At 42.2% G+C, this 22,830-nt stretch overlaps 1 protein-coding gene across 13 annotated transcripts in view; it reads right to left on the minus strand.

The window, feature by feature from the left end:
* MCTP1 (multiple C2 and transmembrane domain containing 1) overlaps positions 1–14,415 on the minus strand; it is a 534,160-nt gene extending 519,745 nt beyond the window's left edge. For 7 of the 13 annotated variants that reach the window (XM_045498323.1, XM_045498341.1, XM_045498331.1 and 4 more), the window contains exon 1: positions 12,777–13,920. In XM_045498323.1, coding sequence (XP_045354279.1) covers positions 12,777–13,499 — 723 coding nt within the window. In that variant the 5' untranslated portion in view covers positions 13,500–13,920. Of the gene's footprint in view, positions 1–12,776 lie in introns of all 13 variants that reach the window. The other 6 variants (XM_045498313.1, XM_045498373.1, XM_045498303.1 and 3 more) reach the window with 6 other exon arrangements.
* Positions 14,416–22,830: the final 8,415 nt, after the last annotated feature.

Genomic DNA, 22,830 nt, shown 5'->3' on the forward strand with positions numbered 1-22,830 from the left:
ACGTTACTACTGAGATGGGAAAGAAGACAAGCTTTTACAACTTCATTCCAAACTTCCACTGGAGTTCCATTTTCCTAGGTCGGCCTCCCCAGGCACAACCTACTTCAGACAGCCTTCCTGGGTAGGATCCAAATTATACTGACGTGTGACTTTGGACCAGTCCCTCAATTTCCTATAACTCAGTTTCCTCATCTGGAAAATGCAAAAGGTAATAAACCTACTTCAGAAAGTATTGTAGTAAATAAATGAGCTAATGCATATAAAGCACCTAGAATAGTGCCAATACATAATAAGTATTCTGTAGGTTTAGTGATTATCAATAGTAGGCATAAAGTGTCATTTTAAAATGGCACCAGGGTGAGAGGCCCCCATGCTGGTTGGCCATAGGTCAGAGGTGAGTCAATGCAATTACAAAGAGAGCTCAGCCCAGGTGGGTTGGGGAGGACCACCATCACCATTTCCTACCTCACAAAATCTAACTTCAGAAGATGGAAAATGTATTGCAATTTTCCAAAAATTAATTCTAACACAGGGTGGTAAAGCCAAGCCCTACCACAGTAGATACCACTGGAAAGAAGTTCAAAGACACTTAAGCAAAATTTGTTCACACAACAAATTTCTAGCACCAAATACAAAGAAAACTTGTGTAGCTGCCTAAAATACATATTAGATTTATAAGCCTAGAAAGAACAAAATATTTTAAAATATGAAACGGGCACAGATAAAGACACTACTCAGGATGCAATCCAGATATAATTAAGAGGATGAATAAAGTAATAAAATGGTATAAGAACATGTTTTCAAAAACAGCCAGTGAGGTTCATTAGCAACAATTAACAGAAAACAGAACATTCTTTAAGCAGCCAACAACAACAAAAAAGACTCTGCCATACCAAATCCATCTGTGCCTACCTCAGTTATCCTCAGATTCATCTTTTGAATTGATTTCACACAATGAGTTTCCTCATGAGTATCAGGAGTATCCTCAGATGAGAATACATCTTTATGATCCTAAAGGTATCACTTTTTCTCTAATTAAAATGTGAACTATATCATAAAGAAGCTCACCAAAACATCTCCCCATTTATAACTGTAAGGATCCTTTTGTGAGGGTTAAGCCAGGTCAGGCTTGAAAATACTAATGCTAGATATTGGTCATTGTGACATCTAGGTTTCAAAGGATGAAGGGAATAATTCAATGATATCTTTTCTACGGTTGCCATAAATAAGATGGCTACTTATGAAAGAATAATTGTTCTGCTGAAGGCATTCCTTATACATTCATTCAAATTCAAAATGAAATTACTGGGGTACCTGGGTGGCTCAGTCAGTTAAGTGCCTGACTTCAGCTCAGGTCATGATCTCACAGTTCATGGGTTCAAGCCCTGCACTGACAGCTCAGAGCCTGGAGCCTTCTTGGGATTCTGTGTCTCCTTCTCTCTCTGCCCATCTCCCACTCGTGCCCTCTCTCTCTCTCTCTCTCTCTCACTGTCTCTCGAAAATAAATAAATAAATAAATGTTAAAATTTTTTTTAATTAAAAAAATAAGTTACTCATTCTGTTTGTAGAACACATCCCATAATAAGCCACAAAAACTGTCTTCTGATTGGTTTTTCTTCTCTTCCTTTGGCTGAGCAAGTTCTTGTACAACTACTTCACCTACATAGACTTAAACCAGTTGCAAAGACAAAGTTATCATTGAAAATTGAAATTTAGTACTATCACATTAAATTTAGAAGTAGAAGAATATTGGAGTTGTGGTCACCTTTGACTCCAGGGGAAAATAGCACATGTGTGAAAGAACAGGTGTCTGTATAAAACATACCTGGTAAAGGCATAATTGTGCGTGCATGTGTGTGTGTGTATGTGTGTACAGCCTATGTCAAAGCAATACAAAATGTCAAAACATAATAGGAGCTAAGTATTGAACCTCACCATCAACAAAATTATAAAAGCTTCTAATTAAAAAAAAAAAAAGTGCCTGAGTTTCCTTTTTTTTAAATTTTCCCTTCCCATGTTCCCAGAAAGAGAGAAGTGAAATCGCTGAAAGGCAGGTGGCAGCAGGGCAGAGAATGAAGAGCCAAGACCCATATAATATACCACCTGGAAAGTCCCGGGAGAGGTAAACAGACTACCCATGGTTGGTAATCCAAGATACAAAAATCTCCTCCTGGTAAGTTCCATATAGTTCTTCCTCCTGTTCTGGATACACAGGGAGAAAAAACGGTGAAGGCAGAGAAAGCAAAAGTGTCAGGCAGAAAGGAATAGATAGATCATGTTACAAAGCTCCATCTTCCTTGAAAAGAAGCTGAGGGCCTGGGGCCTGGGAAACTGCAAAATGCAGGCTTCCCTCCATCTCTGCTTGGCTCCCTGTCTCACTGGGCTGATCCCCACAGAGCAGGCCAGAGAGTCACAAAAGTACCAGCCTGAGTCTAGAGTAAAGCAGTGCTGCCTAGGGGGCCAAAGGGAGCAGAAAGGGGTTGAGGGGTGATGACCTAAATGGTTGGGTAAGTGGTTTTTTACCTGAAACTACTGAGTCAAATTAGCATGTATGCAAGGCCAGGTCACAACCTCAGCTGCACCCCATCCCTGTCCCTCACCTGTAGGTTCTTTTCAAAAGCAGAAGGAAGCAAAGAAAGGAGAAGGGGAAGGCGCAGCCCAAGCCTGCTCTCAGCCAGGAGACATGGTGGGGGTGGGGGGGCAGGAGAGGGGTGCATGCTGATTCAGGATGTTCCCACTTCTAGGGAGCATGAGGCTTGGCAACAGCTCTGTAGTGACAGTGAGCTTCTCTCCAAAATCTGTTCCCATCTCAAAAGATATTTTGGAAAACACTCAGACTTCTAATTTGGTGTGGTGAAAATACTATTCAAAAGCAACTATAGAAACGCTGAATTTTTTGTTATCAAAAGCTATTTTACACTTCAATAAAAGAACATGAGTCAAACATGGCTTAAGGGTCTAAATAGAATATGGTTTCTATTTTGAGAAAATACCTATCTGCAATTTTCAGAAATTGATCATTTGCCATGCATGGATCAATCTTTCATCTGAGAAAGAAAGCATATTTTAATACGTTTGAAGCACAACGCCTCAAGAATGAAAATTTCCAAGCGAGCCCACGGATTCTAAAACTTTTCATTATAACTATATCTCCAAGTATTTAACCACTCGGACATCAGTACCATACGAATCTATGAGACACAGTCATGTGGAAGGTTTTCTTTCTTTACCTGATTTTGCTTAACAAACATGTTTTGACCTTTCTTTTGCTCCATTAACACTACTTTCAATGTCTGATGCTGCAGAGAAAAGGAGAACTATTTTATTTAGGAAGAATCCAAAATAACTATAAAGAATATGAGCTACTACAGTAAATACGTGACAATCTGGCACTCAGGAGCCTGGAAACTTCAACCATTCTGCATAAATGCAAATTCAAAACTCAAACCTCCTTCTCTCTTCCCAAGAAAGAGACTTTTCAATAGAAACCTTTTTTTTTAATGTTTATTCATTTGTGTTGGCCGGGGGTGGGGGGGGGGGTGGGGGAGGAATAGCAGCAGAGAGAGAGAATCCTAAGCAGGCTCCACAGTCTCAGCACAGAGCCCGATGCAGGACTCAGTCCCAGGGAACCATGTGTTCATGCCTGAGCTGAATTCAAGTGGGACACTTAACCAACTGAGCCACCCAGGCACCCCATTAAAAGCATTTTTTAACAGAACCAGGAAAAACCAAAGACATAAGTAAAGGGGAAAACATCCTGTGATTGATTCCCTTCCACTCTCCCTTTCCTTGAAGTTTCAGCCAAATAGCCGGTGTTTCAAGTATTTCTGTCTTTTCATACCTAAGGTCAGGTCACTGCCCAGCTTCAGGCTCCCACTGGGACTGTTGTGTCCTCTGCCTCTAACTACTCACTTCTGATTCTCACTTGACCCTACCCCCTGCTCATACACCTCCAGGGTCCCCAGGACTGCTGCTTCCCAGAGGCACTCCTCAGTCCCAACGGTCTGGCCACACCTTCCTTTTCACTTTTACTTCCCAGCACCCTCCTTGTGGAAACTTAGGCCTTGGTCGCACTACTGACTCTGTGTTTTGACCACACAGCACACTCCCTCGCCTCTGTGCCTGCGGCAGCATTCTTTCCCCTATCTCCTTGTGTCCAAATCCTAACCACACTCCAAAACAAGGCAGAAGAGGTCAGGGGGGGAACACTCTTGAACTACGGACACCAAACCTCCTGCTGACCTGCACCCATGCCCACAGTGTCTCCTTCCGTTTGCACTGGAGGAAGAACCCTTCTTCTGGCTGAGGCTACCACTTCCCCTCAGCTCTGGGGCCCATGCTGACCCATGCCCTGAGGCACCTCACCCCTTCATTTATCCCTCTGTTCTTAATCTTCGGCCTCTCCCTGTCCGCAGGCTCCTTCCTACTCATCAGCTGCTCAGGTGATACCGATTAAAAAACCAAAAATCATCAGGAGACCCCATCCCAACACTGTTCTTGTTCTCCTGCTACCGCTTTTATCCCCTACGGAGTCAAACTGCTTGGCTTCTTGCCCCATTCCCAGCTCCTGTCCACACACCCCTCAACCGACTGAGTTCTGCTTCAATTCCACCATGCCTGATTCCATTATTTTGTAAAATGTATTGACTCATACTATGTCACAGGTAACCTATGTCTGGCACTGGGAGAAGAGAGGAGAAATCTGACATGAGCTGTCTGAGCCGGCAGTTCAAACTGATAGCTAAATTCAACCCAGAAATATATTTTATTTGGCCTGTAGTTAAAAAAAAAAATGTTTTTTCAAAAAATTTTCCAAAAATTCAAGAATCTGGAGATTTCACATGAAAATCCAGATTAAAAAAAAATTTTGTTTATCTTTGAGATAGAGAGAGAGAGACAGAGCACAAGCTGGGGAGGGGCAGAAAGAGAGGAGACACAGAATCTGAAGCAGGCTCCAGGCTCTTCTTAGCTGTCAGCACAGAGCCCCACATGGGGCTGGAACTCAGGAACCGGGAAATCATGACCTGAACCGAAGTCTGGCGCTTAGCCGACCGAACCACCCAGGTGCTCCCAGACATTTGGCTTGTATTAAAGAATCCAGGGGTGCCTGGGTGGGTCAGCTGGTTAAGCATCCGACTCAGGATATGACTTTACCCTTGGTGGCATCAAGCCCCAAGTCTAGCTCTGCGCTGACAATCTGGGGCCTGCTTGGGATTCTCTGTCTCCCTGTCTCTCCGCCCCTCCCCTGCTCTCTCTCTCTCCTCTTTCTCTCTCTCAAAAATAAACATTTTAAAAAATCCAGAAACTTTGGCGACACTGCTTCTATCACCGTATGGTAATAATCAGTTGACACTGAAAAGCAGTTGCCCTTCAATGGGGTAAAGGGCTCCCTGGTTCACCACGGACCCCATCAAATCCTCTATGCTCATTTTCTTTCCTCTGATGGCCCCTGTAGGCAGTGAAGTTTGAATCCCTGCTCTAGATCAGTGCTGTCTAACAGAAATGAAAATGTGAGCAACATACATAATTTTAAATATTCTGATAGTCATACTTTAAAAAAATAGAAAGGAAGTGGCATAGTTAACTTTAATAATATATTCTATTTAATTCAACATATCCAAAATATTATTTTGGTGTACAAGCACCGTAAAAAATTAGTAATGAGATATTGTACCTCTTTTCTCTGTGCTAAGGCTTCACAATCCAGGGTGCATCTTACACTTATAGTGCACCTCAATTCAAACTAGCCACATTTCTAGCATTCAAGAGCCACATGTGACTAGTGGCTGCTTCTGAGACAGCACAGCTCCAGATGCTTAATAATCCATCAGAAAAAAAATCACCTTGCAAGCAGAGAGAGGGAGAGAGAATTTTAAGGGAAAAAAAGAAACCAGGCAGGAATGAGGCAAAGGGTGATGATGTTAGAGAGTAAGCATTGTGAGGACTTCAAAAATAGGAGGGAAGGAAGTAGGATCATAGAGACATTGAAGAGTGCTCCCCAAAAAGTTCAGCTATAGTCTAGTGCTCCAAGGGAAGAGATGCCATTTATCGTCAAATGTAATTAACTGGCAATGCAGATTTTCTGGAGGAAGGCCTTAGTGTTTTATTAATAGGTTCAGCATTAGACGTGTGGTCACTATGAAAAGCAACTGACCAAATGTCTGAACCCGAGTTTACCCACTTGGCATTCAAGAAGCAACAGAATGGGCCAGGCCACTAAGGACAAGATTCTTGGTCAAGACTGGGATTTTAATCTAGTTCAAGGGGATGAGTTTGAAGAGAAGTGGCAGTGAAGCAGGCAGGAAAGTATCTTGAGCTAAAATCCAAGCAAAGTTCAAGACTTAGAGATCATAAGTGAGTGAGACTATGTCAGCAGGTATTGGAAATCCAGATGGGGGAAGCAACATGAGAGGCCAGACAAGGAGACCTGGATGCAAAAGGGGATACCCCACGTCAGAGACTGGCACCAAGAAATGCATCCCTGAGCCAGAGACCTCAGAAGTAAGAATCACTTCGCCATCCTCCATGCAAATACAACATGGCAGCCATTTAGTAGGTATCGTGTTCTCCTTTCACACCCACAGACATGATTAAGAATTATTAAAGTAGGGGTTGAGAAAAGCCAGGGGAAGAGGGAAAGTCAAATACATCTGTCAGGCTTAAAAGGACTTGGAAACAAGAAGGCAGGAACATCATTACATAACTATAAGTGATTTTGGAACTTTTCCAGAGAATTTCTTCTGAATAGCTCTGTGCCATCCATTCATCCCTTCATTCACTCAGCAAGCACTTGATGTCTTCCTTCTACAATGCTGATTAGATAGGTCAATTGTACCAAGGCTTGCCAAATTCTACTCTAGCATGCTGGTAAAGGTAGCTCAGGCTTAAGCAAAATAGGGTCAGTTGCTAATACTGACAGGGCCGCACTGAATAAAACCTGTGGGATTAAGAGAATGTATCGGCCCCAACACACCCAGAGATCCATTTGTCTATCATGTGTTGTAATTTTTCCAGATTCACTAGGACCCAAAAGGATGGGAAATAAGGCTGGTATAAACTATCTCAAGAGACTTCACAGGAAAATTGTTTTCTCAAGAAGGCAAGACTTTCAAAGGCAAGTATGCAGGACTTTCAAACCTCATTACATTGAAAATATAGGGTTTTTTTTGCATCATTTGCATTCAGATTAATGTTAAATATAAGTATTTGGAGACATGAGGAAAATCATGGCCTGATATTCTGCCGAAAAATAAAATTTTAATATAAGAAACTGGTATACATTGGAGGAGGAAACTATTTGCATAAAATCTTCAATTATTGAGGGATAGGAATCACTTTGCACATCTCATTTATAAAAAGCAGTGTAAGTTAGAAGAAAAGTTTGATGATGACAAAGAAAGCAAAATGGCACATAAAGTTAATCACACGGGAAAAAATGTGTGTTGTCAATGCTTCCAACAAATCAAAATTCACAAATAAAAATAGTAGCGAATATTTGGCAACTGAAAAAATGACATGAGGAAGTGTGCCTCACACCTGTCAATAATTAACTTTATAGAAAGATAAACTTGTCCTAAATAGATATGCTTTACATAGTAATTTTATGGAAACAAACAAGTGTGTCTAAAGCAAGCTCTAGAACAGTATTTACTACTTCATCCACATTAAACAAACAAAAAAGCCAGTATTGAAACAATAGCCCTCAATTACTAAGAGATTTTATTTAGGACTCTTGGCTTAGTCAGGCAAGGAAATACATCATTTTTAGTTAAGATTTCCAGCAAAAAAAAAAAAAAAAAAAAAGTCAAAACAAAAATCTTCACATTTTAAAAAATTAATTTCTGCTTATCTAAAACATGTCTATGATACTGCAAATAGCTATGAATTAACAAAAAAAAAACCCAAAAAACCCATGACCCTAACTTCTGAATATGCAGATTTCATTAATGCTTGCAATGTTATCTAGACAAACTATTTACTCTTCACCGATCTGGAGCTAACAAACGTTTTGATAATCATCCTGAACCAAGAAACCATGCTACATGTTTCTTTGAGTTACAGAAGATATATTATTAATCTTTAATTTTGTGAAATCATCCCTTATTTCCAAAGTCAGGGCAAGAGAATAAAGGAGGAGTGCTTGTCCTGTTACCTTTATGAGTCTATTAATCCTATTTTATCCCTCTAAGTATTTACTTTGCTTTTCCAGCGTAACGCACACATACTTGCCAAAAGCAATACGATTTTTTCATTACTCTGTGAAATTGTGAGGTCACCTGTACTGCCTGGGTTCATTTGAGGCTATGTTCCCCACCAGTGCAAGTAAATGAATTTACACCTTAAATGAGAAGGACCAGCAAAGTTCCCTGTGAATTTTTCTTCAACAACCCACTTATTTGTATTGGTGCCAGAGGCAAGACTTTAATATCTGCTCAATAATAACAACTTACACAGCCATTGCTAGTGTTTTCTGAGTTCATAAAATATCTACCTGATAACACTACCACTTGTACAAGATTCATAGCTGTACTCAAGTTTTCCAGATACACAATATAGAACGTAAAGGTCATGGGAAAATAATTCCACTCCAGAGTAAACCTGTCACTCTGTTCATTCCATTCCTCTGGAATAATGTGATGATCACAGCATATTTCCAGGATTCTATCACACATCAAACTTCACGCCTTGCTCCAAAATGTCCTAAGATCTCATCCTGCCTCTCTCATTTTGAAAAAGCCATTAACATCGCTTTTGGGGCTTGTTCTTGAGAATATTAGTTTTTTTGGTGATTTTAAGTCATTTACGTTAGGAATTGCATTTTTTTTTTTAGACTTGTGTCTTCCCCAAGATTAACTTATGTTCTTTGAAGTAATATTAAAGGCACTTGGAAAATAGATAATAAAAATTAACCCAAACCACATTTTAAATCATTTTTGAAAATACAAGCTTTCTCTAAAAGGTCGGATAATAAACAAAGCAAGATGCACTTCATGTACGGATCTCATCTTAGAAAATATTTTTCTACTTTTTGTTGGGGCTTACAGATGTATTTTAGGAATTTTACCCCAATGAATGAATATTCCTCTTACTATGTTTTGAAACATTCCTATCATACCCTGAGTACTTTAGCCACTTTTTTTACAAAAAAAATTTTTTTTACTTCTCAATGAAAACAATTTTAACAAAATGAATTTAAAAGAAAAACAATAAGAGTTTAACATTCATAAACTTCATGCTTTTGTTAAAGCACTAAAAAAATGTGACATATTCATTCTTCACTCTTTATCTTAAAATACTGGCTTCCTGATTCTAGCAAAATGTAATTTTAGTAACTCATCAAGACAGAATACATAAAATTGGCATATTTTTGATATGCACACAAATTGAGAAAGCATCTTTCCCAACTGTGTTGCAGAAAATGAAATGCATCTGGTATGACAATATGGCCCAGCACGTGAACTAGAGTCAGTGGGAAGAAATGTTTTTTTTTCTTTTTCTCAGAGCAGAACATTTTAAATAATGCCCATGCCCCAACAACAAAGCATTATTAAGTCTGTTAAAGTGTTTTTCAAAGGTATATTTCGCTAAAGAGCACACAGCAGAAAGAGGGCAGGCGGGGCATGGTGAGGGGGGGTGGGGCGGGTAGCACAGTATGCTCAGTTTTAAACATTGTACATCAGTGACTTCCAAACCTCTCTCCCCCAGCAGTCCAAACTGATTTTTTTTTCTTTTTCTTTTTTCTTTCCTTCTTTCTTTCTCCTCCCTTCCCCCCTTTTGCTTTTTTTTTTTTTTTAACATCCCCCCCTAGAGTCAGAGCTTATGCACATATGTTGCTGTGGCCTCATGCTGAGCTGGAGGGAGAAGCAGAGAGGTAGGAAGTGTGTTGGAGAACATGGTTGATGCCAGAATCAAGCAGAGAACAAGAGGAAAATCAAGACACTTGCATGATTTTTGCAATGAATTTTCTTTCTTCTTTAAAAGAAAGTTCTTTTTATTTAGTCAATCTGAAGATGTATGTAATGCTTTTATTGTCTTTTCCTTCCTGTGTGCCTCTCTGGGCCTGTGAATAGAACAGGAATCTGCATATGGTACATATCCCTCCCTCAACCCAAGTATCTTCTGAGGCCAGGGGCTGGGGGGGCCAGGCAATCCCTCTGAGAGATGCAGGAAGCTCAGAAGGGCACCGCACAGCATAGCCTACTCCTGGACACTTTCAAGAGTCCTCTTCTAGTTTCAGCTTCCAATTCGATTTCTTCCTCTTCCTCATCACAAGGTGAGCCAGCCAGGCTTGAGGAATTATTGGGCAGAGGGGCCATGAGAGGACTGAGGGATCCTGCGTCTGCACTGGTGAGCTAGTGCTGAAAGCCACATTTGTGACTCCTCCGAGCGGAAAACTGTCCACTTCTCAAGGAACAGACTCCATGAGCAGCACATGCAGGGAACCAACAATGGTGCCTCTCCCTGGGACTGTGTGTGACATCAAACAGGACCCTAGGGGCTACTGTTCTGCCTACAACCCATCTTTCACACATTCTGTGAAAGGTATTTTAGCTTTGTTATTCATTTTACATCTTCACTGAAATGCTGATTCCTTGTAACAAAAAAGCTTTAGAATCATAGATGGTATGATTAATAATGTCACTTGTAAACGTGATATAATAGTTATACAATAATGTATCACAGAAAAAAAATTGATATAGCGAATACATCATAGAACTGATTCTAGGGAGGGGAAAGAAAATCCAGAATGTATGTAAACTTGCAAGCACTAATCAGAGGACTGAAGTCATCCCAGAAACACGACAAGCTCTAAAAGTTGTCAAAGGAAGCTGAAGTAATGTAAAAAATTCTGGAGAATTTCAGTACAACACCTCTGTCATTTATTGACCATGTGACTCTGGAAAGGTTATTAAATTTATCTGAGCACTGGTTTCCTATTCCATAAAATGGCAACAAGAACTTCGGTCATGCAGGATTGCTGGGAGCATTAAATCATGGAAGGCTATAAGTGCCCAGCATATGGTAAAGTTACACACAATAATGTTGTACATACAATATGTATGTAAAGGTACGTACATATGGTAAAGGTACATACAATAATGTTAGTTTAGTACATTCTCCAGAATAGGCTTAGGTCTTTTGTATACAAAATTCACGTTTACATAGCAGTTTTCTAAAAGATTGATAGCTTCAGAAATTTTTTTGGTAAAAACTAACAAAGATTAATTCAGAATTCTCTGCTTTTGCTTTGAAAATCTTGGTTCAGTGAACTGCAAAGTAATTTAGTAAGTTAACATTTGCAGTAATGTATCTACCTTCAAAATAACTCAATTGTTTGTTGTTTGATTATTCTTGATCATAGAAGTCAATAAAAACAAATGTAAACAGTACCCCAACTCTAAAATTCTTATATGTTCGGATATGTACACATTCAAAAGTAAATTCTTTCAATATATATAATATTCACCTACACTGAATTTAACACATTCTTTTAAAACCACATTTTGTTTTGTTTTAGGAACCAAAACCAGGAGTTCTATTCAATTATCTTTCAAGATAAAAGGAAAAGTAGAGTTAGTGAGACTGTCAATGTTACCTTCTGAGAATGACTACAACCTTTTTCTAGAACGTGAGATGTTTTCTACAACATCAATAACATCAGGTTACCCACCTGTATTCTGGTTTTCTGAAATTACACTAATTAGCTAATAAACCATAAAAATTTTCAACTGATATCCCATGTATTCCCACATCTTACCGTTCAAAACATGTCGTTATGTTTTTTGTAGTTCAAACTTGCAGCTAATTAAAGATTAACCTTTAAAGATTAACTAACCTAACAATCAGGTTCGAAATAATGAGAATTAAATAAACTATGATGTATTGAAAGAAAAGAGTCCTTTACGTCACTGATGGACTGTAACTTTCAAAATATTTGCTAACATTAACACAATTTCTAAGTATTTACCAAAGGTGCGCATCTCCTCTACAAAACCAAGGCAATGAAAGCAGCTGCTGGGGAAATGCCTTATGGATCCTACGTTCATTTTTACTTGACTCTGGTCGGACCACATTTAACTCTTGCCTAACCAAAGAGGCAACATACTTAAAACGCAACTGCTTCAGGTGAATATTGAAAGTTAGAAAAGGCCACAGGAATCTATTTGAGTGACTCGGATGAGGCGCTCACTCTGTCCACTTGTTGGGCAGCGATCTCTTGGCAGAGAGTACTTTTAAGAAGCGAGTGCAAAAATACGCACAGACTTGCTTTAAGGGTTTCCCCAATAAAGGACCTCACGTTTGCCAATAATTCACCTCTCCTTATTGCTATTCCTTCCTGCAAGTCCTTATTGTTTCAAGTGCTGGCCCCTCCTTACCGTCATACAGGGTTGTAATATATTTTTTTTTAATTGCTGGATTTGTTTTTCTTTAGAGAAGGTGAGACTTCGCTAGACAGCCCTTAGACCTCCAAAAAGTACCCACTTTACGTCTAACTTTATTCCTCTCCTATTTGGCTACTATTAATACTTCCACTTTCATAGCGATTCATAAAGCTACCCGGCTTCTGGCAGTAGGTGTTATTTCTTCCAAAAGTAATGTCAGGGTGCAAGTCAAAGCTGTATCTTTACAAAGCGGGAGCGGGAATGTTTCCTTTTCCCTGTGGATTTACTTGGTAGCACCCCCCCACGCCCCTGCAACACCAGGGGTAGCTACTGCCCCAAGCCGGAGGCGTGGCCTGGCGCACCTGTCTCGGGCCGCGCGCAACCTTCACTCACCTGGTTGCTGCCGAGCTCCTCGCCCTTCTCCGGGGTCCGCGGCTGCACTGGGCTCTCAGCTGGTTCTGCGGGAGGCGGCGGCGGTTCCAGCAGCTGCTCCAGGCAGGCGGTGCCGGGCAGGGAGGAACTCTTCTGATGGCACAAGTGCGCCTCGGGGCCCCGACGCCGTGCCCCCTCATCTCGGGCGCGGTCTCCCCTCGCGGGAGGCTGGGGCGAGGAGGACAGGGAGGATGAGGCGGAGGATGAAGAGGGAGCTGAGTCCGGGGACCGTCCGCCAGGAGGCGTCACTCCCGCTGCTCCCGCGGCGGTTGTCGCCGGTCCCCTTCCCGCTGGGAGCAAATGCTCACGGATCCGGCGGCGCAAGGTGGACCCCTGCTCGGTTCTGCCGGCGCCGCCGGGCTCGAGAGGCTCCGGCGAGGAGCAGCACAGGTTGGGCTGGGAGGAGGAGAAGACGCGGTCCAGCACTTGCTTCCGTTTCTTGAAGCCGCTCCACCTGCTGCCCGCGCCACCCACGCCGGCCAGTGCGTCCCGCCTGCCCCCCGGGGGTGGCGGGGAGGGCGATGGGGTGTCCGCAGTGCGGCGCTCTGGGACCCCTGCGCGCCCGCCCCCGCCGCCCTTGCTCTTGCCCACCCCCAGCTGCAGGTTCTTCCAGAGCCGGGCCTGGAAGGAGGAGGACGCCGCCGCAGGCTCGGGCGAGCCCGCCGCGGCTGCCCGGGGCTCCATCCTCCACCCCCTGCTCCTCCTTTCCACTCCTCCTCCTCCTCCTCCTTCTTCTCCTCCGCCCTCTCCGGCTGCACCTCCTCCCGGAGCCCCGCGGTGGCGGCGGCGGCGGCGGGCGCAGCAGCAGAAGCCGGGAGTGCCCGGCGGCTTCAGGACAGCTCGGGGGAAAGACGCGGCCGCCGCCAAGGTTCTTCGGCCGCCAGACTCCGGCGCCGCCTCTTCCTCCCGCACCTGCCGGTGTGGGCTGGCGCTGTCACCGAATCCCGGCCGCCGAGCCCGCAAAGTTTCTGGCTCAGAGCTGCGCAGCTCCAGTCCCCTGGACTCCCCAAGGCCGCGCCCTGGCTTCCTCTCCTCGCCGGCTTTGGGCTGGGGAAGCTACACGCACCCGAGCGTGCGCGTCCAGCTGCGCCAGGGACCGCACCCTGCGCCCTCAGGGCAGCACCTGTCAGCGGCGGGGGCGGCTGCTTCCCAACTGGGCGCGCGCGCGACTCGCACAGCAGGGCGGATCGGGCTGAAGACAACTGCGACCAGCAGCCGCACAGGAGCACCCCGGACCATCCTCCAGTTCCTGGGTGGGAGGGTGGGCAGGCGAGAGCCGGGTGGAGCTGAGTAAGGACTGGCGCCAGGTTGCTCCCCAGAATCTGGCCACAGCTCCCCCGCGCAGCTCTCTTTGGGCCGGCGGCTGGATGCGCCCGCCGACTAGTGTCTGGGTCCAATGAAGTGAGCTGGAGAAAAGATTATGCGCCCTGGGTGGGTCGTGTGGGACACAGAACGCCCTTATCGAGAGTGAACCTGACCGAATTCTGGGCTTGAAGACCGCTGCTTCCGCCCCGTATTGTGACCTGCATCCAACAAGAGTTTGATTTCTTCTGTCTTGACTTCATCCCTTCCATCCCCCTTGCTCTCTATTTGCGTGTACACCGGTAGTTCCTTTTGTGGTTCGGGTCTAGAGGTTTCCGGAGTCCGACCATAAATTAGCCAGCCCTAAAGTTGCCGGGAGTTGTTGGTGGACGAAATGAGAGGATGCCCACTGCCTCTGACACTATTCCAAACCCAGAGAATCTTGCTTTCGTTCAAGTGCATTTACTTCATTTGCTTCGTTGCAAGGCTAATGGAAAAGGTTTTGTTTAGCTCATTCAGTCTGAATGAGTCAGTCTGAATCTACTGATCCAAGGGTCTTCTGATTCTGTCAAGTGAGCCTCTTGAAACGCAGGTGACACCTTGTCCCTTCCCTCCTCCATTGTCCTTTGCACCACTAAACGTGGAAAACATGGAAGAGTTCTCTGAGCTTTGGCACTGTGCTGATTCCAGTCTCCTCTAGCTAGCAATATGCCCTCAAGGTCTTACCAACCCCTCTAAGCTTTTTAGTCTTCTTCTTTATTTTTTTTCCCCTTTATAACAAATACTTAACACATTTACCGAGCACCTACTCTGTTCCAAGCAATGCAGTAGGCTCTGGGGATGAAGCCGCGAACAAGGCAGACAAGGCCCCTACCTCATGGAGCCCATCTTCCAGTAGGAGAGTCAAACAGTGAACAGAATTTCTAATAGTGAAAAGTCCCACGGAGAAAATAAAACAGGTTACCATAACAGGGTGGCTATGGAGGAAGGGTTACCAAATAAACTGTAGGACATCCAGTTAAAGTTAAATTGCAGACAATTTTTGAGTATAGATATGTCCCAAATATTGTACAAGACTTGCTAAAATACCTTTAGTTGTTTATCTGAAATTCAGGTTCAACTGGGTATTTTGTATTTTTTATTCCTGAAGCTGACTACCCCCTACAAAAGGTTGTGGGGCTTATTTGTTTTTTTTAAACTAAAAGTCTATTGAGAAACTAAAATTTGAATTGAGACTTACTGAGGACAAAGAGCCACTGAAAGATCTGACTACAGCCTTCCAGGCAGAAGGAACAGCAGTTGCAAGGGCCCCAGGCAGGAAGCAGCTTGGCTAGGCAAGTTCAAGGAAGGTGGAGACCAGTGCATATAGAAAGGAGCAAAGTGAGCAGAGTTGGTGAGAGATGGAGTGGAAGAAACGGACAGGATCCTGGTGGATGGGTCCCATAGCCACAGGAAGAGTCTGAGGTTCCTGTAAGTGAAATGGGGAGCCATTAGAGAGTTTTTAAACAAGAACCCCATAGGGAGTTTTAGGAATTAAGTGGAAAAGGACTTAGCTCAGTGTCACACATGATAGTGATGCTTAAAGTGCCACAACCACAAAATATTACCTCAGTATAGAGCTACCACAATAGTTCAAAAAGAACTGCAGTATACAGAAGTCTTCTCTATAACACGGGGACATTATTTTGTTACTAATTTTTCTAGGACGTGGTGAACAAAAGCATACAGAAAGTAAGAAGTACAATATCATTGGAGAGAATTAAGAAGAAATGACCACCACTTCTTACCAAAACTCTTTATAAATATGCCAACTTGTCATATTTATATGATGACATGGCGTTGTGGACCTATGGAGATAACTCCACACAATTCAACCTTACATAGTCTTTTAATGATGCATCTAATTGACTTTTATAGTTTAATATTTTCATTTTTCTCCTCTATCTAATTTTCCCTGAAAATACTAACTCTCAGATTTTGGGTTCTGGGCTCTATGATCCATCCCACATAACACTTATCTGTCAATGTGGATTCATTTATACAGCTTGAATATGTCTATGTAACTCACATATGTAACTTTTCCTAATTATCTAGAGTGAATTATAAAATGAGAGGTTGTCCTACAAATTTTGCATTATATAAAGTTGCACTAGATATGTCCAATGAGTTTTTGTATTTAAGAGAAAATACAAAAACTACAACACAAGGGGAAAGCAAATGGTACAAATTGATCACTCAGGGAATACGGAGGAGTGAAGAATCACTTCTGGCCTGACCAAGGAAGATTTCTTGCTGGAGGCACCATCTGAGCTAAGATCTATTGCAGGCGACAGAGTATACCAGGAAGATAGATGGCCACCCACCAGGGAAAACCAAATTCATCGCACATAGCATAAGTTCAATAAATGTTAGCTGTTCTTTTTATTATAGTTTACTACCCATCTTAAACATTGATAGAGCATCTGTTGCTTGAATTAATATGAAATTAATAGATGCATCACACATTGATATACAGGAGGTTGGGAAGGTGATGGATAAGGTAATATTTCGCCACAAACCGAAAGGAGGGGAGGGAGTGAACCAAGTAGTGAATCTGAAGGAAAATTTTTCCAGGAAGAGGGAACATTAAATATGAAGAGGCAGAGGATGAAATTTGCTCAGCCTGAGATATGGCAAAGAAAACAAAATAGCTAGAACAGAGAAAGCAAGAGGTTAATGAGAGGGGAAGAATTGCCGAGACGGCTAAGGGCCAGATCGTGTACGATTCTGTAGGCAACAGCGAGGACTTTGGATTTGGGTGGGTGGGAAGCCACTAGGAGTCTTTGAGTAGAGTTTCTTTATAATCCAGTTTGCATTTTAAAAGATTCATTGTGGTCATTTCATTTTGTGGACAGTAAAGTAGAGGAAGGGAATGGGTAGAAACAGAGTTTAGATCAGAGCTGTCACTCACTATAGTACTGGAGGGACAAGGCTGGCTTTGAGCTTTACCTGAGAAGTGATGAGAGTAATTAAATTCTAGATACAAGAAGTTTGGAGGACAGAAACAACAGGACAAGCCCAGCATTATGGAGTACCCCAGCATTATGCTTAACAGTTTTCATCATTTACTATATGTAATTCTCACAACAACCCCGTTTTGTAGACCAAGGAACCAAGTCTGAAGCATGTGATAGGATTGTGCAAGGTCAGTCACTGAGTAGTTAGCAGATTCCAGGTCTAGGGATTCCAAAGCCACATACCTTCTTTAATTTCAAAATGTATGCATAAATAAAGAGAATCAAATAATTGAACAAGGCCTCAAAAGATGCACTGATCCATGTCCTTGCCTTGGATGAGCAACAAGACTCTCTTGGACAGAACCACAACTTCCACTTGATGAGATCAAGGACATAAATGCAAGCATAAAAACAACATTTTGGGGATTAACTGAGTTAAAGGCCAACTAAATGGCACTTAAGTAGCCCTCTTGTCAGTGGAGCCCCGGCTGCTGTCCCAGCTCCCAGCATTGGGCCAGATGCCTTCATGCCCTCATGTCTTCTATCAGTCTCTAAAATGGGGATAATAATATCTATTGGCCTGACCCACCACACAAGGACCCAATTGAAAGCCAATGCAGGCAGCATTTTTGATGAGTAAAGCCTGTCTACGAGAGAGACGTTATCATCACTTTGTAATCAAAAACAAGAAAAGCTACAAGACTGACTTATTCCAACTTACGTGGAAAAACCCTGCCAGTGTGGAGAGAAGCATTTGAAACCTTTGAAAACCAAGAACCCAGTCATCACAGTTCCACCTATTGAGATGCCTTCTGACTATCCAGTCAGCTCAATGGACCAAACCCCTGTTCAGGTGTCAACTAGTTTTTGCCTTTTTCTTCCCTGAAAGTTTTCTGGACAGTTCTCAAATGCAGTTTAATGTTGAAGTACCTTCAGAGAAGCTATTTCTCTTAACTTTGTTTAACCTAAGTCACTTCCTATTTTCTTCCAAACCAGAGTGGTAAAAAATTCTAGGGTCCTAGACCAAGAGATGCTCTGGAATTTCTATGTTGGAAGAGTGTCATGTGGCTTGAATGGATGAGGGGGTTACTGAAGCTGCCTTTAACATAATTTTTTTTTTACATCAATTGTCCTTATAAAAGAAGAGAAGAAGGGGTTAACTGGAGATTTAGAGAGAGAAAAGCCTTCCCTGCCCACTTCCCATTGCCAGTTCTATATGGCACAAAGTCAGAAGACGTGGGCATTTGCCTGGTGTTGCACCTAAGTGCTCTGTAACCACAGGCAGCCCATAGAGCCTCAGTGTTTTCATTAGCAAAAGAAGAAATAGAATTTGTTTCCCTTCAAGGTCCCTTTCAGCTTAAAAATTATGTAACAATTCTCCAGTGTAGGATATAATCCATCTACTCATTCCTGGTCTGATGTCCTACTTTCAGTGGTATACACAAAGGCAGATACTACTGGACAGGCATGTAAATAGCCCCCTTTGAACATAAAGGATGTCACAGAAGCTTTTAGGGCCCTACTCCTATCTCTCGGGTCTCAGCACTTCAGGGTGGGCGTCTGATCTCTCTGCCACACCATCCCCCGGTGCCTGGAATAGCTCTTAACCAATGAGTTCAAGGAGATGATGTATAGATATTTTGAGCTCCCTATCCTATCCTATCAGGTAGGATAACTCAGAGGCAGGGATTCTATCTTTTCCCCAGTTTTGGTGCCTTTGGTGCCATTTGGGTTGATAACATACCCTTTCTCAGCTGCCTTTCCTTCCTGTCTCACGTGCCTCCTCTCCTAACACTGCTCCCTCCACCACACAAATAAACTACTTGTGTTTGAATCTTTGTCACTAAGTTGGCTTCTGGCGGAACCCAAACTGAAACACATTATGTGCACATTTCAATCTTTCACTAATGAAATTCCCAATTTGACTACTCAATGAGAATAAAAGTAATGTTCTCTAGCAAGATTCCTTTGGGCCATACAATTAATTCTCTTATAGGGGGCTATAAAGACAAAGTTTATCCCCCAACCTACAATCAATCCCCTAAAAGTGAGATCCCTTGAGAATCAGAGTTTTCACCTATGATTTACCTTCTAGAGTATTCAATAGGGTGGGCTCCTCAGCATCCATTACCTTCTAGAAGATTAGTCTCAGCTGGTCATGGTCATTTCATCCCTTTTGTCAAATCTGTAACCAATCCTGGAAACTCTAAGGGTACATTACCTGGGACTGGATTCCACTGCAAGTAACACATACACAAAAAAACTTCAACATGTTCAAGAAGGCTGTCTTAACTATAGAGAACCAACTAATGTTTACCCAAGGGGAGGTAGGCAGGGGGATGCGTTAAATAGATGATGGGGATTAAGAGGGTACTTGTGATGAGCACCTGGTATTGTATATAAATGTTGAATCACTAAATTCTGTACCTGAAACTAATATTACACTGTATATTAACTAACTGGATTTTAAATAAAAATTTGGGAAAAGAAAAAAGTCTGAAAGCCGTCACTCAGATTGAATTTGGCATTCCTAACTTGTTGCTCCACCACATATGCCTACATTCCCAAAGTCACTCACACTTCGTCATAAGCAGTGGGGCTCCAGTCATTACATTCACCTGCAGGTAAATAGGAGAAAAGGGTAGAGTATGTCCCCACCTTTAAAGATCCTTACCAACTCTTCTTATATCCCAGGGCTTAGAACTCAGGTATGTGGCCATGCTTCACCACAAAATCTTGATTCTAGGCAGTCATGTGTCCAGCTGAGAAATCTGGGGTTTCATTATTGAAGAAGAGGGGGAAGGTGGAAATTGGGGTGACAACAAGCAGAGTATGACATGGAGAAGTGGTCATTTGAGGGGCTTCTTCACTCATAAAGAGGAGGCACAAACTAACTGATCTCTTTTCTTTATCCACATGTTTTGGTGTTTGGTGAGATGTGTGGAAGTGCTGCCCATCTCCCTAGGAACCCGAGGAAGAAGGGAACACCATTGTTGGCAGAGAAGAACTGACCTCAGTTCTGGATGTCATTGTGCTACAGAATCAGTCAGTCCTTGAGGCCTTCCTTATTCTGATCCTATTATTATGTGGTTATCCATCTATAATTATTAAGTAGTAAATTAATTTGTCTAGATTTTTAGCCAGTTTTAGCTGAGCTTTAGGTTTTTTGTTGCTGTCATAACAAATTTAACTGCTTAAAACAAATACCCATTTAGGGAGAAGATATTTACAAATGACATATCTGATGAAGGGTTAGTATCCCAAAACAAATAATCCAGTTGAGAAAAGGGCAGAAGACATGAGTAGACACTTTTCCAAAGAAAACATCCAGATGGCTAACAGACACATGAAAAGATGCTCAACATCACTCATCATCAGGAAAATACTAATCAAAACCACGATGAGAAACCACCTCACACCTGTCAGAATGGCTAAAATTAACAACACAAGAAACAACAGGTGTCGGCAAGGACGTGGAGAAAGGGAGCCCTCTTGAACTGCTGGTGGAAATGTAAACTGTTGCAGCCACTCTGGAAAACAGTATGGAGATTCCTCAAAAAGTTAAAAATAGAGCTGTCCTATGATCCAGCAATTACACTACTAGATATTTACCCAAAGGATACAAAATACAGATTTGGAGGGGTACACGTACCCTGATGTTTATAGAAACATTATCAACAATAGCCAAGCTATGGAAAGAGCCTAAATGTCCATCAACTGATGAATGGATAAAAAAGATATGGTATCCACACATTGGAATATTACTCAGCCATTAAAAAAAATGGAATCTTGCCATTTACAATGATGTGGATGGAGCTAGAGGGTAGTATGCTAAGTGAAATAAGTCAGAGAAAGACAAATACCATATGATTTAATTCATATGTGGAGTTTAAGAAACAAAACAGATGAACATATGAGAGGGGGAAAGAGAGAGAAAACAAACCATAAGAGACTCTTAATGATAGATAACAAACTGAGGGGTGATAGGGGGAGGTGGTGGAGGATGGGTTGGATGGATGATGGGTATTAAGGAGAGTACTTGTTATGATGAGCGCTGGGTATTATACATGAGTGAGGAAATTTGAAATTCTACTCCTGAAACCACTACTAACTAACAAGAATTTAAATAAAAATTTGAAAAGAAAAACAAAACTAAACTAAAACAAGACAAATATCCATTTATGGTCTCACAGTGTTTGTCATTCGGATATCTGGTCAAAGCATCGCTTCACGGTTCCTCTGCTTCAGGTCTCACAAGACAGAAATCCAAGTGTTGACCAAAATACATAAAGCGCTCCTTTATGAAGGCCCTAGTAAAGAATTTGCTTTTAAGCTCATTCACATTGTTGACTGAATTAAGTTCTATGCCCTCGTAGGGCTGAGATCCCTGTTTTCTTGCTGGCTGTCCACAGGAAGAGGGGCGAGGAGTCATACTTAGCTTCTAGAGACTACCTGCATTCCTTGGCTCAGGGCCCTTTTCTTCATCTTCAAAGCCAATAATGACAGACTAGGTCCTTCTCACATTTCAGATCTCAACCACCTCCACTTCTGCCTAATCTCTCTTATTGACTCTTCTGCTGCTTTGTTGTATCAAGAGCTCAGGTGATCACAGTGGAAAACTTAATTACACCTACAAAGTCCCTTTACACTTATACCAATACTGGCATCTGATTGAATAACAAAAGGACAAGAACCTCTGGGCAGACATCTTTAGAATTCTAGTTACCACAAGTTTCCTAGAACCCAGTGTGTCCTGATTGACACATCCTCATTGTAGACCAGAAGAACAAATACATCTCCCCAGAATGCTTCATTAACAGTAGGGCATCAGACCCAGAGGAACTGGCTCAGTGTTACAAAGTAGCAGAATTAAGACACATTGATATTCACTAATAATAAGAACACTAAGGGGTGCCTAGGCGGCTCCCTCAGTTGAGCGTTCAACTTCAGCTCAGGCCATGATCTCCTGGTTTGTGAGTTCAAGCCCTGCTTTGGATTCTGTGCTGACAGCTCAGAGCCTGGAGCCTGCTTCAGATTTCTGTGTTCCCCACACTCTCTGCCCCTCCCCCACTCATGCACGTGCTCTCTCTCTTTCTCTCTCAAAAATAAACAATAAAATTTTTTTTAAAAAAATAAGAACACTGAGAGGATGCTAAACAGTGCAGATCTTTACTCTTTGCTGTGTTATTTCAAATCTGGCCATTTTGCTAATTACGATCATAATGCTCCCCCATTTTCCCCTAACATGATGCTTTCCCAGGTTGCAATCAGTTTTTGGTTTGTTTCAAATCCAATTCCCTAACTCACACATTTTTCTCTGAGATAAAGTGGTTATTTAAAAAATACACATTACTGATTTCAAACCAGTGCCTAAAACTTGAGCAGCCTTTCTGGCAAGCTTTGTTTTAAAAATGCCTGCATTGGGAATACAAGAGAAAGTACTAGTTAGAAAAAACTTTTATAGAGTTTTATTCTGAGGTGACCTTCTGTCTGAATCCCATAGGGGAGGTAGGAAAACGGAAGGAAAGATGGAGTAGCTAAATGTGTATAATCATCCTTGGAATAATAAAATCAAGTATAATGTATTTTACGAAGAAAATCTTTCAGTGAAACTACCTTGGCTGAAATAGATTTCTCAGATCCTGATTTGTAGCCGGTAAGTCTATTCCCCAGGCTTATTTGTAATCTTTTTTTTTAGGTTAATTTATTTATTTTGA

This window comes from Leopardus geoffroyi, chromosome A1 (genome assembly GCF_018350155.1).
Source record: "Leopardus geoffroyi isolate Oge1 chromosome A1, O.geoffroyi_Oge1_pat1.0, whole genome shotgun sequence".
Lineage (NCBI taxonomy): Eukaryota > Metazoa > Chordata > Mammalia > Carnivora > Felidae > Leopardus > Leopardus geoffroyi.